This window comes from Electrona antarctica (genome assembly GCF_951216825.1).
Source record: "Electrona antarctica genome assembly, chromosome: 14".
Classification (NCBI taxonomy): Eukaryota; Metazoa; Chordata; class Actinopteri; order Myctophiformes; family Myctophidae; genus Electrona; species Electrona antarctica.
This window is the reverse complement of record NC_136795.1, coordinates 44941346-44955642: the sequence shown is the minus strand read 5'-3', so window position 1 is coordinate 44955642 and position 14297 is coordinate 44941346. Positions and strand designations below refer to the sequence as shown.

The 14297-nt window shown below is 44.7% G+C and overlaps 1 protein-coding gene across 1 annotated transcript; it reads right to left on the bottom strand.

The window, feature by feature from the left end:
* Positions 1-248: 248 nt before the first annotated feature.
* Positions 249-13914, bottom strand: LOC306936774 (nucleoside diphosphate kinase B-like). Its single transcript, XM_079520388.1, has 5 exons — positions 13774-13914; positions 11429-11556; positions 10429-10530; positions 1029-1141; positions 249-380 (listed from the first exon to the last, which is right to left on the bottom strand). The coding sequence occupies exons 2-5, from the start codon at positions 11543-11545 to the stop codon at positions 263-265; spliced, it is 450 nt and encodes a 149-aa protein (XP_079376514.1). The 5' UTR covers positions 11546-11556; positions 13774-13914; the 3' UTR covers positions 249-262.
* Between the last annotated feature and the right edge of the window lie 383 nt (positions 13915-14297).

The window sequence follows — 14297 nt, the reverse complement described above, 5'->3', positions numbered from 1 at the left end:
TGCATGAAAAACTATAGTTATAGTATGACACTTTTCATCATTTCCATAATTTTTTTGCCATTCCCAAACCCCAGCAGGAAGTCACAGAGACAAGCATGGTACTCTCTCAATGAAGGAACTTTATTGACAAGTACTGCATGTTTGTGATGGTTTGGATTCAAAAGTGCACAGAGGAGAACAACAAAATGAGAGGATCGGAAGACATGAGAGATGTAGAGTATATAAAAAATGGTCCAGTTGAGATGGCGGGTTCAGTTTTAATTTACTCGTAGATGAAGGCGTGTGCGGGGAGCTTGTAGGTGACAAACTCCTCGGGCTTGAACCACAGACCGACCTCGTTCTTGGCGTTCTCCGCGGTGTCACTGCCGTGGATGATGTTCCTGAGAGGAGACGAGGACCGTTATTAGAAGAAATATTAAAACCGTATATATACCTAAATGGTAAATGGTGCATTTATAGGCTATAGCACCTTTATTCAAAGCACTTTACATAGATTGTGCATTACATTCACACACACAGTCATACACCCAATGGTGGAGGAAACCATGCAAGGCACCAACCTGCACATCGGGAGCAATTCAGAGTCTTGCTCAAGGACACTTCGACACTAACTCTGGGGGAGCCCGGGTTCAAACTGGGAACCTTGCGGTTGCCATCCGGTCACTCTACCCCTGAGCCACCGCCGCGCCTACCTAGACACTTATCTACCAATATCTTCTATCTATATTAGCCGCAAGGTGTAGGTGCATTTTAACACTTGCAAATGCAGTAGCCACTTTTTAAAGGCTTTTTGCTTTCCTATACAAGAGTGCCTTCATGGTCCTTTCTTTTGTAGCATCTATTCTGTCACCCAGTTGTACCAAAGAGCACCTTGTTGGAGATTTCTATACTCTGGCCAAACAGATGCGCTCCTTCCTCTCTTTTTTTCCTATCTTCTATCTATCATTCAATTTTTTTTAAAGCGTCGGTGTACTGTGGTTGGTATGCAATGTCACGACAACCCAGTCTAGGTTTTCCTGGGTGCTCACCTGCCGATGGTGATGCAGAGGTCTCCACGGATGCTGCCGGGCTGAGACATAGATGGGTCGGTCTCACCGAGCATCAACCTGCCCATCTTCACAATGTTCTGTCCCTCCCACACCTAGAGAGAGAGAGAGAGAGAGAGAGAGAGAGAGAAATACAGTACATGAGGAAAGAAGTGATAGCAGTATTTGACAGAGCATGTGCAGTGCGCTGAAACCATTAATAATAGTTTCAGCGCACTGCTTGACATTATGTCACATTTGTAACTGCAATGCAAGCCTTGTTCCATAATGCGTCACCTTCTGCGTCAGTATCATGGTCAGTATATCATAACTACTATGGGGGTCGAGTTAAGTGCTGAGCAGCGCTTAGGGAGCAGTTTGGGTTCAGTGCCTTTGCACAAGGACACCTGACACTGAAGCCTAAGCCTGCAGGAACGTCCCGGTTCCCAAGAGGCCACTCTAGTCTACACACCTCCTGAGCCACTGCCATTATGTTTGTGTGTGTGTGTGTGTATGTTACTGATGGATCTGGTAGATCTGCTACTTTGGTATTGATGTATATTTTGATAGCTTATGCATCTCAACATATGTCATAATCGTACACATAACACTTGCAGGGTGCAGGTGTCATGCCTGAGTGGAAGGTTCATCAAGTATAGCAGGTCACTAAAAGTGGCCCAGGGACACTTTGGGTAGTCAGCTATCTTAAATAACAGCTGTGAGTTCTTCCTGTCATATATAGTAGACGCAGTGACTTTTACCACCCAAAGAATGTTTGCAACAGAAGGACCCCTGCTGTGGTGACTGATTGCTGACCCTGTGGGTCAACACACACACACACACACACACACACACACACACACACACACACACACAGGAACAAGGCGACACCCACATGTTAAGAATGTATAAGACTGCATGCAGGGAATCAGTAACAGAAAGAGAGTGAGTGAGATACAGAGAGAGAGAGACAAGGGGGGACTAGGCACTCTGCCTGGGAAGGCCTCAATACGATGGAACGATGATATCTGTAACCTGTCTGTAACTGATTGCTGACCAATAAATGGAAATAAGGATTATGTGCCTGCTTGGAACTCCATATTCATTTCAACAAGCAACTTAGTAAAATCTCCACAGAACCCTGAAGAAAAGACACATCACAAATGGCGCCAGACGTTGGAGGGAGGTTGGTGAGGAAAAGTCTGGGGATTTTCTGCGCCACGCGAGACGGACCTGCGTATCTGTGGATTTTTTGTTGTTTTTGACGTGACTTTGGATGGAACCCAGGACTGAAGTTAGGATGATGGAATAGGTTTGTGATTCTTGTGTTAAGCGTACGTGTTAGGGCCATAGTGTACATCTGGACGCTGTGTTAGGCAGGTTATTGGTTAGGTTAGTAATTAGGTTCTTGGAGTCTGCTTCTGTTAGGGAGTTGACAGAGTTTAAGAGTTAAGTGGTAGTGTAGCTTATATGGTATGATTGTGCGTACATGTGTGTGCTAGAGCATCTTTGTGAGTTGGGGTTGAATGCCGCATGCTGGGGAGGCCTCTTTCTTTGTCTTTGCGACAGAGCGGGGGAGGGTTTTATGCTTTAGGCTTGGGTGTTATTATTTGGGTTGGCCTATAGTATTACATGTACAGCAACCGTTGCTTACATGTACCTGTAAATGAGGACAGTGAGTGACGTGGGTGTGAGATGATCAAGGGGGGTCTCTTCCCTAAGTCAGTGAGCTGCTAGTCTAAACAAAAATATATATAGAGGCATTTCTATGTTTATTTTTATGTGTAGTTTGTCTCTCATTTCTTTATGTTACATTTTCCTGTGTGGATGGTGTGAGAGAGAAAGTATTACATGTTTTTACATGAGTTTGTAGACTATCTACTCATTCTTTGGGGCTAGTATGCAAATGAGTATGCGTGTCTGTGTGAGGTGAGAGGAGACTGCAGTCAGAGTACAGAGTGTATCACCCAGAATTTATGACAGTGAGTGAGATTATCTACAATTTAGTAGTTATGGCTGCCACTCCAGTGCCCATTGTGCAAAACAAATTCTCATCTAAGAATATTCCCAGAATTTCAGAAAAATGGCATCAGATTCAAGTAAAAATAGGTCGACAGCTGAGAACGAGTCATATTGACAGTGAGGAGATGAGCAGGAAATTGTCCGTACCATTGTCTCCTGTGTCAGTACTGCCCGATGAGAAGATTTCCGCTGATTGCAGCACAGACAACCAGTGCATTGACACTGAGGGTCACAGCAACAACTCAGCACAGACTGAGGTGGACAACAGGGACGTGAGAACATCTGAGCAGTCAAAACCTGGGCTACAAGCAGACTGTATTAAAGAGGAGCTGGGATCGGTCCGGCGCCTGAAAAGGGACTTGATCAGTGAATTGACTGTGTCGACGAGGGCACACAGACATTTTCTGCGTATGATTGAGACGCAGTTGAATGAACTTTCAGTGAGGGAGAAACAGTTGATCGGTGATCTCAGTGACAAGGCTGCACACAGCCACAGTTTACATGGAGGTGATGACATCTACAGAAGGACAGCAAGCCCCAATCCGGCCATGAGCGGCAGCAACCTGTCACAGGAGGAAGTGAGGGGGGACGCTGTCATGATGCTGAACTCTCTTGGCGATAGTCTCACTGTTCTTCATGGGCAGATTTCTGAGGCGGAGAAGAGTTTTCGGGAGAATATTGAGGATTCAGCCGCTACTACGTACCTGGCGGAGCGTTTGGCTGGATTGGCTGCTCAAGAAAAAGACTTGGTTCGATTGTACAATGACCATTCTGATGCGTTGAAAGAGCTGGAGAGCAAACACTGCCGTGACAGAGCTGCTGGACGCACGGAGAAACGTGTGTTACCGAGTCACGACAGGCAGAGTGGGAGTAAGAGGAAGTACGTCAACAAAAGTGATGAGGATTTTGAACAGGACAGCAGTGATTGTGAGAGCCATTCCGGCACTCGCACACGTTCAAGCCGGAGACGTGTGAAAGACTCCAGGGGGGCCTTGAACAAATGCCCATGCAGATCAAAGAGGCCCACACCTGACATTGATGATAACTGCCCCAGGATGCTCCCGATGCTGGGGAAGGGCAGACATATGGAATACAAGCCATGGGCGTCCGTCGACATGACTGACATTGTGCGTCAACTTCCCCTTTTGCGGGATGGTGCGCACCGCTGGATATTGAAGTTTGAGGACCTTTTGACTGGGACAGAGCTAACTGTGGGTGACTTAAAACAACTTCTGGCAAATCTGATTGACATAGACGGCCTAGATGACATTCTTATCCGTGCGGGACTTCGACTGTACGCAGGCACGACGGCTGGAGACGCAGACCTTTTCTTGAGTCACAGAGGAGCACTATGGCGTGCGCTGAGAGTCTTGTACCCCACTGTCGTGCATCCGGATACGATTACGATATCTCCACTGGGGGTCTCCGAACCACCACGCAAATATGTCGACCGCGTGTGCCAGGAATGGATGGATGCCACAGGAAAGGACCCTGAGCGTAATGATCTTGAACGGTCTACTGTCTACTCAAAAATTGAACAAGGTCTTCCTGAGAAAGTCAGGGCCAATCTGCAGACAGTGGTTGGCCTGGCGAAATTGCCCCTTGCTCTGTACGCGGATCACATTGTACACTGCGTTGGACTTGCTCGCAAGGAGGCAGATGAGCAGGAACAAAGTCACACAGAAATGGTTCGACTGCTGACCAAGACCCAGTTGGAGGGCGCACAACAGATCATACAAGCGGCTGTCGTGACAGCTGGGGTTGAGCCCCAGGCGGCTCCTGACCCACCCAGTGCACCCAGGGTTGACAAGACTCAGCCCGAACAGTTTCGTCCACATAATCCCAAGCCGAGTGGATCACGTTATTACACAGGCTGTTATAGGTGTGGCGATGTGACGCACTTGCAGCGTTTTTGCACGGCTGTTTTGCCGAACCGTCCGCTGCCACAACAGTGGGAACCTCCACAACCACTTCTGCCATGGAGAGTACAATGGGGATGTCAGCCACCTGTGCGACCCTATCAGGGGGCAGTACAGCCACAGACACGTCACAGCCCGGAAAGCTGGAGGATGAGAGGTGTTTGCCATGAATGTGGGATATATGGTCATTTTTCTGGACAATGTGATCAGAAACCACAATGGGAAACTTTGAGGGAAGTCAAGTTGACCGGACCTCATGGATGAGAAGGACAGCTAAAGGAGAAGTGTCATGCTCTTCTTTTGACAGTTGACTTGACACGCCCCTCTCTATTGAAATGTGTGTGTGAAAGGGGACACCGCCTGATTGAGTGCATGAGTGAGTGAGACGAGGGGGGTCCCTCTCCCCTCTCTGTTCGACTGTGTGAAGTGAGTGAGTTAGGTGAGTTATGTTTGAAGGGTTGGAAAATAATACTACTACACTGTGGTAGTATTTTGAATCAACTCTGTATGAGAGTGTAGGCTACAGGCAAGGGAACTTCTCATTGAAAAAGGCATAGCAATGGTAGACTTGTCTACGGTTGATCTTTTTTATTTTGGTGGTGGATTTATGGCTTGGTACACCTGTCACAGGTGTCAGAAGAAACGTACAGTATGTTTGCCAGGCCATATGAAGCTTGAGTTTGGGGTAGACACCAGCCAGGGGTTTCAATGAGAAGGTCACACAAGCCTGAGAGGGTTTGTAGTGTGAATGAAATCACGAGAATTGATTGAGAATAATGTATGTGTGAGTGAATGAATGATTGAATGTACTTCATACTAGACTTATGTATGAAGCTATGTCCGGTGAAATATTGCTAGTAGGAGCCATTCTAAAAGTGATAGTTAAATGAGTAAATACATACAGAGCTACGTGTGGGGAATTGCAATGACAATTTTAGCATGCTCTGACGGAATGTGCTTTAGGGGAAAGAGGGGGGAGAGAGCAATTTCCTTCTCACCCTAAAATAAATACCTTGTTTAGTTTCAGATAACAGGGAGAGGGCTTTAGGGACCTCCTGTGGACCTCCTGTCCTGTCCTGTCTTTACCTCCTACCTCTGTTTGACCCGCTGTGAGCTGTTTATTGGGGGTGCTATTTAGAGAAGAAGATGGGAAGAAAGTCTGCTTTTGGAGTCTGATGTCAACAAGTAGATCGCAATTAAGGACTACATTTGTAAGGGTGTATTATGGTGTGAATTTTAAGTATTGGTTTTAGTCAAAAGTGTCTGTTTGTGTGTAGGGTAATGGAGGCGACGGCTGACAGCCTTACTACATAACGGTGATCACAGGAATTCGCCACCCTGTGTTCTGAGCACAAGACTTGCTGGTAGCATACTGAGGGGGATTTGACCCATATCTCCAGGAGTGGAAGTTTTAACCGGGGGATCTAGACCCACGGTTGAACCTTTCAGGGTTAAAGCAAGCCAGCCCCTCAGCTCAAAACACCTGTCCATCAATACGTTTGGTGACGTGACATCAGTGAATCTAGTTAGTTCAGCGACACTATTTATGACTCTCATTTAATAGTCTCATTGTAATCTCTCAACACCATGGTTATTACATTCCTTTGCCATGCCAGAACTAGGGAGATTAGCAAAAGAATGAGATCAAGGCCAGAGAGGTCATCTTGAGTAGTTTGTGGTGTCAACAATATCCTAACGAATGATTGGGGATATTTGTGAGAGACTTCTGTAGAGGGAGCCTGCATGTTTCCTATTAATAGGTGTGGACAGCGCCTACAGGAGGTCATCCCGAGGGCAGAGAGTCCAGGGGGGTGTGACAACACTACGAGAACAGCGACAGAGGAGCTCCTAACTCAGCTTCTACCGTCGGAAATCAATAGCAGGTGACTTTCACAGACCTGTGTTCGCTACAGGAGTTGTCGGATTGAACGCTATTCTGCGGCTACGGCCCACGGGCCCACGCCAACTGGTGCTCCTTCTGCTCTGGAAAGAGGAGGAGCGTTCCAAGAGGAGAGGTCCAAGGGAGACCGTTCCAAAGTTCATGTTACAATGGAGGAAAGGAGCGTTTCAATGCTTCTGCTGTCATGATTGACATGGCTCAGCAAGAAGTTGTACACTAGAGCCTTGTGATTGCTCGAGGAGAATCTGCTGTCCACTCGAGCCTTGTGAATGCTCGAAGGGAGTTCTACTGTCGACTGCAGTAAGCTGTAGTTCACGTGTGCTGAAGCGTATGGTGACAACAGTCTGCTTCAAACCTACAGATCTGAGAGCTATGTGCAAGCTCTGAGAATCAAGAAGGATTTCCCAAGCGTTTTTATTCTGTAGGCGAAAAAAGAATTGTGGGAACCATTTCCCTAGCGCGTTGAACGTCTGAACAATTTGCGTCATGGAAAGAAAAAAAAAAAATCGCGGTTCATCTGAATTGTGATTGATGTTGGAAGAGTTGCTCTAATGTTTGTGTTTTGTTGTATTCTGTGCTGACAGGTCAAAGTAGATATAACAAGGTACTGAAATAGTACTGTTTTAGGGATGTTTGTTTTTATGATTAACCATTTTGTCATGCTATGAGTGTTAACTTTTCATTTACAGGATTCAATCAATATAGGAATTTGATTTAGTCTAAATAGGATTTCAGTTATATAAGGAGTTTAATTTCTGTTACAACAGAACAAGCCCCATGCTTGTTCGGTTCTAATTTGGTACAATATAGGTAGTTAAAAAAAAATGCTCCTGTGTCCAGGGGGGTCTATAATAGTTAATGGTAATAATATGAGTTCATTTTAGATAACTTCCTTAAGTATCACAGTTCAAATCCAATCCAAAAATGAGTATTATATTCTAGTTAGTAATACAAATGTTGTTTGATTGTTAGTTAAAATAGGCCTACATTAGGATAATGAGTTAACGTCAGAAGATGTGAGTGAGTTGGTATTGGGACCTGTATACACATGCACTAAATTGACTCGTCTGCCTGGGGTGGCAGGGTTCACAGGGGTCGCCTCTGTGTGCTTGTTTATATGGGTGGAACAGACCAAAGTACTGAACATTACCAAGTACTAAAACAGGATGAAGTAACCCGTAGGCTTTAGGTTATCGAGTAATATATTGCAGACAATGTTGAACTGATGGAGTCAGTATAATGTTACTATGTTAATAGTCACATATAATATTGATACAGGTTGAAACTCACCATGAGTATTACATGTTAGCTCTTAGTTTGTGTGCAACTTTCCGAGTGTCGGATGGATGGTTTCTGCAGGGCCATTCATCCATTATTCCATGAAAGTTGCTCACTAACTAAGAAGGGGGGGAGAAGGGAATATTATATTATTTCTTATTAAGTCGATATTGGAATCCACTTCCAAACAAATATTGATGTCTATACAGGTACAGGAATCAGCCTATCTAATGTTGGGGAACAAATTAAAAATAGTATAGTAATTAGCCTAGGAACAGTTCACTTGAATTTATTTTATCTGGGTGTGACAACAAACAGCTTCGGACTGATAGGGTCATTGTCTAACAGATTGATTTTGTTCATTTTGTTTTGAGTTTTGTGTCAACCTGACTGTGTTACCTTCTCATTATCCAGGGGGGAAGAGGGTAATTACCTACGAAGGGAGACCGTTTGGGGAATTTGAACATTTTGGGATTTTTTGAGAAAAAAGAAAAAAGTGAACATTTTTTTGGAAAATTAATTTTGGTCATTTATAAAATATGAATTATGTCTGGGGAATATTTAATTCCCCAGAAGGGGGGTCTGATGTATATTTTGATAGCTTATGCATCTCAACATATGTCATAATCGTACACATAACACTTGCAGGGTGCAGGTGTCATGCCTGAGTGGAAGGTTCATCAAGTATAGCAGGTCACTAAAAGTGGCCCAGGGACACTTTGGGTAGTCAGCTATCTTAAATAACAGCTGTGAGTTCTTCCTGTCATATATAGTAGACGCAGTGACTTTTACCACCCAAAGAATGTTTGCAACAGAAGGACCCCTGCTGTGGTGACTGATTGCTGACCCTGTGGGTCAACACACACACACACACACACACACACACACACACACACACACACACACACACACACACACACACAGGAACAAGGCGACACCCACATGTTAAGAATGTATAAGACTGCATGCAGGGAATCAGTAACAGAAAGAGAGTGAGTGAGATACAGAGAGAGAGAGACAAGGGGGGACTAGGCACTCTGCCTGGGAAGGCCTCAATACGATGGAACGATGATATCTGTAACCTGTCTGTAACTGATTGCTGACCAATAAATGGAAATAAGGATTATGTGCCTGCTTGGAACTCCATATTCATTTCAACAAGCAACTTAGTAAAATCTCCACAGAACCCTGAAGAAAAGACACATCAGTATTTTTGTGGACATGTGTCAAGTGTTCATATTTTGTCATCTTGCCCTTTGACCATCAGTTTTATCATCAGCCTACGGCCTGCTTACTCTGGGTTGCCTGACGCCAAGTTAAGATTTACTGTCTGCCTGTAGCCACCAAAAGTCACCATACTGTAGTGTGCTGTTTTGATTTAGGTTACATGCAGCTGCTTCGATATCAGTGTGGCCTTGAGGCCTAGTGAGAGGGAGCATTTCTCTCTGTAAAGAGTTCACAGCTAGCCGGGAAGGAATGTTATCTTCAGGTTGCCATAGCAACGCCAGCCTCAGTGCTTTCCCGGTTTATGGCTTTCAATGACGGAACATTCAACGCTGTCACAATATCAGTCTCATCACCTATGTGCTGGTCCAATGAGCGTTCGACACCTAGTGCCAGCGTGGCATAGTGGAAATTAACTGTGTACTCAGCCAATGAAATGTGTATCAACAATAATTATTCTACAGTATTAATGCCTTTGAAATGAATTGTTCGTGAGAGAGAACCCTGTGCCGTTTGTCGCACAGGGTGAGAGTTTTTTGTAATTTGGCTGTGTGTGGATCTGTCCTGTCTCTCTGATCTGAAAATGAATAGACATTAATCATATACTGCTGACTGGACAATCCTTCTTCCTGGTGGTTTCATCTTTTAATTGGGTACAAGGTATTTTTCTAAAAGAGTATTTCCTGCTTAAAGTAGTCCTGTTAAAACTAATTGTTAACCTGTTGTGGTGCTGAGTATTCATCAGTACTTTTTAAATACTTTCTTAGAAGTATTTTTTTATAGTTATAGCCCTGTGTGGCTCAGTAATTCAGTATAATACAGTCCTTTTATATCCTGGGAATCATTAATTGTCCCTTTGGCATTTTATATGCAACAAATGGGTTTTATCTTAATTATAAATCCATCAGTTACCGTAGCAATAAAGAGGCTGATTCCGTGTGTGTGTGTGTGTGTGTGTGTGTGTGTGTGTGTGTGTGTGTGTGTGTGTGTGTGTGTGTGTGTGTGTGTGTGTGTGTGTGTGTGTGTGTGCGCGCGTGCGCACGTGCAATGTGTTCATTACCATGGCCATGACGGGTCCAGAGGACATGTACTTGCAGAGTCCAGCGTAGAAAGGCATGGCGGCCAGGTCAAGGTAGTGCTTCTTCATGTGATCCTCAGTGGGCTGAACACAACAGACACACAGTTATTTTTTACATAATAGTGGTCCCTATCTTGTACCCGGCAACAAAGCCCTGCAAATATTATGGACCACATGTGTCATTGCTATAGTTTCCAACCGGCGCAGTCGTCATTTTCGTTTACATTACCAAATGTTTTTTTACAATCAGATGCACGCCCAAGGTATTTAAATGAGATGTGGTTTAGTGCATTGTTATCTTAAGTATACAGTGAGGAAAGTTATAATGCAATTGCGCTTTCGATCAGCCTCGAGCTGGTCTTCAACAGATATTTCCGTAGTTTTTACAGCATACATGTAAAAACTACATGTACTGTATGCCCGGGGGCCGCCTTCACTTAATGTGGCCCTCAGGTAAATATAGGAATACTGATATAATATTGATATAATATTTCAGCTGTTGCATGCAAACATGACCCGCTTTCATTAACTTCAGTCGAAATTAGTAGCTTAATGAGCAGTATTAAAAATCTTATCTTTTTTATGTCCTATTTAGTTTATAAAGTTAACATAACTATAACTAAATACATTTTAAATTAAATAAAAAAGTTACTTTTCAGGATTCCAATTAAAAAATAGCGAGAATTTTTTTTAAAATTCAATTCAAAAAATTGCTGATCTACAAGCTCAAAACGCGTCGCAGTGCGACGCTTTTTGAGCTTGTAGATCGGCAATTTTTTCCTACGACAGTAATATGCAATGTGGCCCTGGAAATATAGTGGCCCTCTCCGTCGTCAAAGTTCCCCCCCCTGATTTAGAGAGTACAATCGATTTAAATACCTCTCATCATCAGGTGAGAACGTTGTGAATCCATATAGCCTTCCTGGCTTGGAGACAACGGTTAACAAAACAACAATCAGACACATTTACATGCCAGTTATACCTGGATGAATTTAGCAGCAACCAGCTTGAAGCCTTTGGCCTCAAAGCGCCTGATGATCTCACCACACAGGCCCCTCAGGACACCGTCGGGCTTAACTGCAATGAATGTCTGCTCCATTTCTGCAGGTGCTGGGTGGAAGGAAGGGAGGGAGGGAGGGAGGGAGGGAGGGAGGGAGGGAGGGAGAGAAGAAAGACGGAATGAAAGATCAACAGTGCATAGCACATTACAATGAATCCCCCTAAGAACTTGCATTGAGTGTTCTAAGGCAGTCGTTCCCAAACGTTTTCTTGTCAAGGACCCCCAAATTGACACGTATTAGTCCCGCGGATCCCCCATTTGAAAACACACGCCAGGGACCCCCATAAGAGAAGATGTTCACGGCTCTAGCAGTGATTCTCAACCCGTTTAATTTCAAGGACCCCCAGTTTGAACATGCATTAATCTACGGACCCCCCATTTAATGGCATTTCTATGTCTGTGACCCCCAATTTATATTGTAAAATCAATGTTAATTTAACTCTGAGAGTGTAGAAATGTACATTTGTACAGAGGGTCCTTGAGAGAGTTACAGACCCTCAGAGTTACAGACCAGGCCATGAGGGCCCATTTGGTTCCTAACTATCATTTAGCATGCATGGGGACCCCCTGGAACTCCCTCAAGGACCCCTGGGGGTCCCCGGACCCCACTTTGGGAACCACTGTTCTAAGGCAGTCTTTCTAGGGATTAATCAGCCTTTCTAGGTCTATATCACCGTGTGCCTTTTTATAAAGTAGGCTATGCAATTTCACAAGTATATCAACACTAAGCTGGACGTTATATCACTGCGCTTTGTAGTGGCCGTGCGGTTTATCGTGCACACCAGTGGGTCTTTGTAGTGGCCGTGCGGTTTATCGTGCACACCAGTGGGTCTTTGTAGTGGCCGTGCGGTTTATCGTGCACACCAGTGGGTCTTTGTAGTGGCCGTGCGGTTTATCGTGCACACCAGTGGGTCTTTGTAGTGGCCGTGCGGTTTATCGTGCACACCAGTGGGTCTTTGTATTGGCAGTGCGGTTTATCGTGCACACCAGTGGGTCTTTGTAGTGGCCGTGCGGTTTATCGTGCACACCAGTGGGTCTTTGTAGTGGCCGTGCGGTTTATCGTGCACACCAGTGGGTCTTTGTAGTGGCCGTGCGGTTTATCGTGCACACCAGTGGGTCTTTGTAGTGGCCGTGTGGTTTATCGTGCACACCAGTGGGTCTCAGACATGGTTTGGCTTCAGTATCCCCAAGCATGATTTCTGAACCCAAGTATACCGTCTTTAACTGAGTATAGCTGCAAGAGAAAAACATCTAATGCTAATAAATGATAAGCCATTACCCACCCTTTGAAGAATATATTACTGTATGTTTTATTTTAAGGTGATGTGAAAGAGTTGCAATTAGTGCCTCCTGAGCAGATTTATTTCATAACCCTTAGCCTGGCTAATAAGCCAGACCGAATCAGCCGTTGGCAAAAATAAATTTACGGTCTGGAGAGGCTCAATTGTACGCCCATTTCCTATACCGTGTCCTGATTGGCCACACCAGAACTGGTGTGGCCAATCAGGACACGGTATGCAATATGGGCGGGCTTTGGTACAGTGACGTTCAATGCTTGAGACCTTTGACTGACAGTAGCTCTGACCAATTGCGTCAAAGAGAAAATGTTTGAACCCGCCCCCCGGGAAACAAGATCCATACACAGCATCTCCAGACTCAAATACCACACGACAGTGTGATTTGAGTCTGGCTTATTAGCCAGGCTACATAACCCTAACCCTAAGGCCTGACTCACACCTTCGCATCTAGCATACAACATTGTTGGATGCTAGATGCATGAGACTTGTTTACTGATGCAAGCTCGCAATGCATTTCCAATGGAAGTCACATGGTTTGACACAACATTTGTGTTGTACGGCTTTCGGCTGTGTTTCGACTGCCCCCCACCCACTCATACAACACAAATGTTGTGTCAAACCATGCGACTCCCATTGGAAATGCATTGTGAGCTTGCATCAGTCAATAAGTCTCATGCATCAGCTATACATCAATCTGTTGTGAAGGTGTGAGTCAGGCCTAACCCTTCATCAAGTTGTGTGTGTGTGTGTGTGTGTGGGTGTGTGTGTGTGTGTGTGTGTGTGTACACTGTACAGTAGGCTACACAAGAAGAAAGACATTACTTTTTAAAACATTTCAGAGAAATGTTTTGTTGTCAGCAAAGTTAACACACTGGATTGATTCTCTGTAGCATTCTGGTCAAAAATAGATTCAGACACACCATTATGTGTATAAGTGCAGTGTAGATCATGTCATTCTCAAAGCTTTACCTTTTCAACGGGAGTTCACAGGAACTTGGAAGGGCAGCGGGAGTCAACTGCTTGCGGCGGGGATGCGATCACCGGGGACGAACAACTCCAAGGGCCCACTATTTAAACACTCCATGACACAGGGAGGGGAGGGGCCCCCGGGAGGAGTGAATGTCAAGAGTTACACGGGGAGAGCCCCCTGTGTGTGTGTGTGTGTGTGTGTGTGTGTATGTACTACATACGCACGCATGTACGTATGTGCGCTTCCCTTTCGTCGATTCAACAATTTCAGACCTCATTAGTGGGGCTACGTATAGAATAACATACTGTATACAGTTCACTGTAGGGACTGTAAGCATATACTGTTCTTCTAAATGGGGCGACTGAGAAGCTGGTACAGACAGATCACTCATTATAGGTACTGGAAATATGTATGAAACAAACAGAAAACATTATGATATAGTTAGAATCTGTCGGGAAAATCTGCTTTCTGCTTCAATGCCCCCATTTCATGGAACACTCTACAACAAACGCTAAAAATGTAT

Coding starts and splice junctions, on each gene's coding strand:
- LOC306936774 (XM_079520388.1), bottom strand. CDS start 11,545: ATGGAGCAGACATTCATTGCAGTTAAGCCCGACGGTGTCCTGAGGGGC. Junction 10,531..11,428: donor TTGCTGCTAAATTCATCCAG/GTATAACTGGCA, acceptor TGTTGTGTTCAG/CCCACTGAGGATCACATGAA. Junction 381..1,028: donor CTCTGCATCACCATCGGCAG/GTGAGCACCCAG, acceptor GTCTCCTCTCAG/GAACATCATCCACGGCAGTG.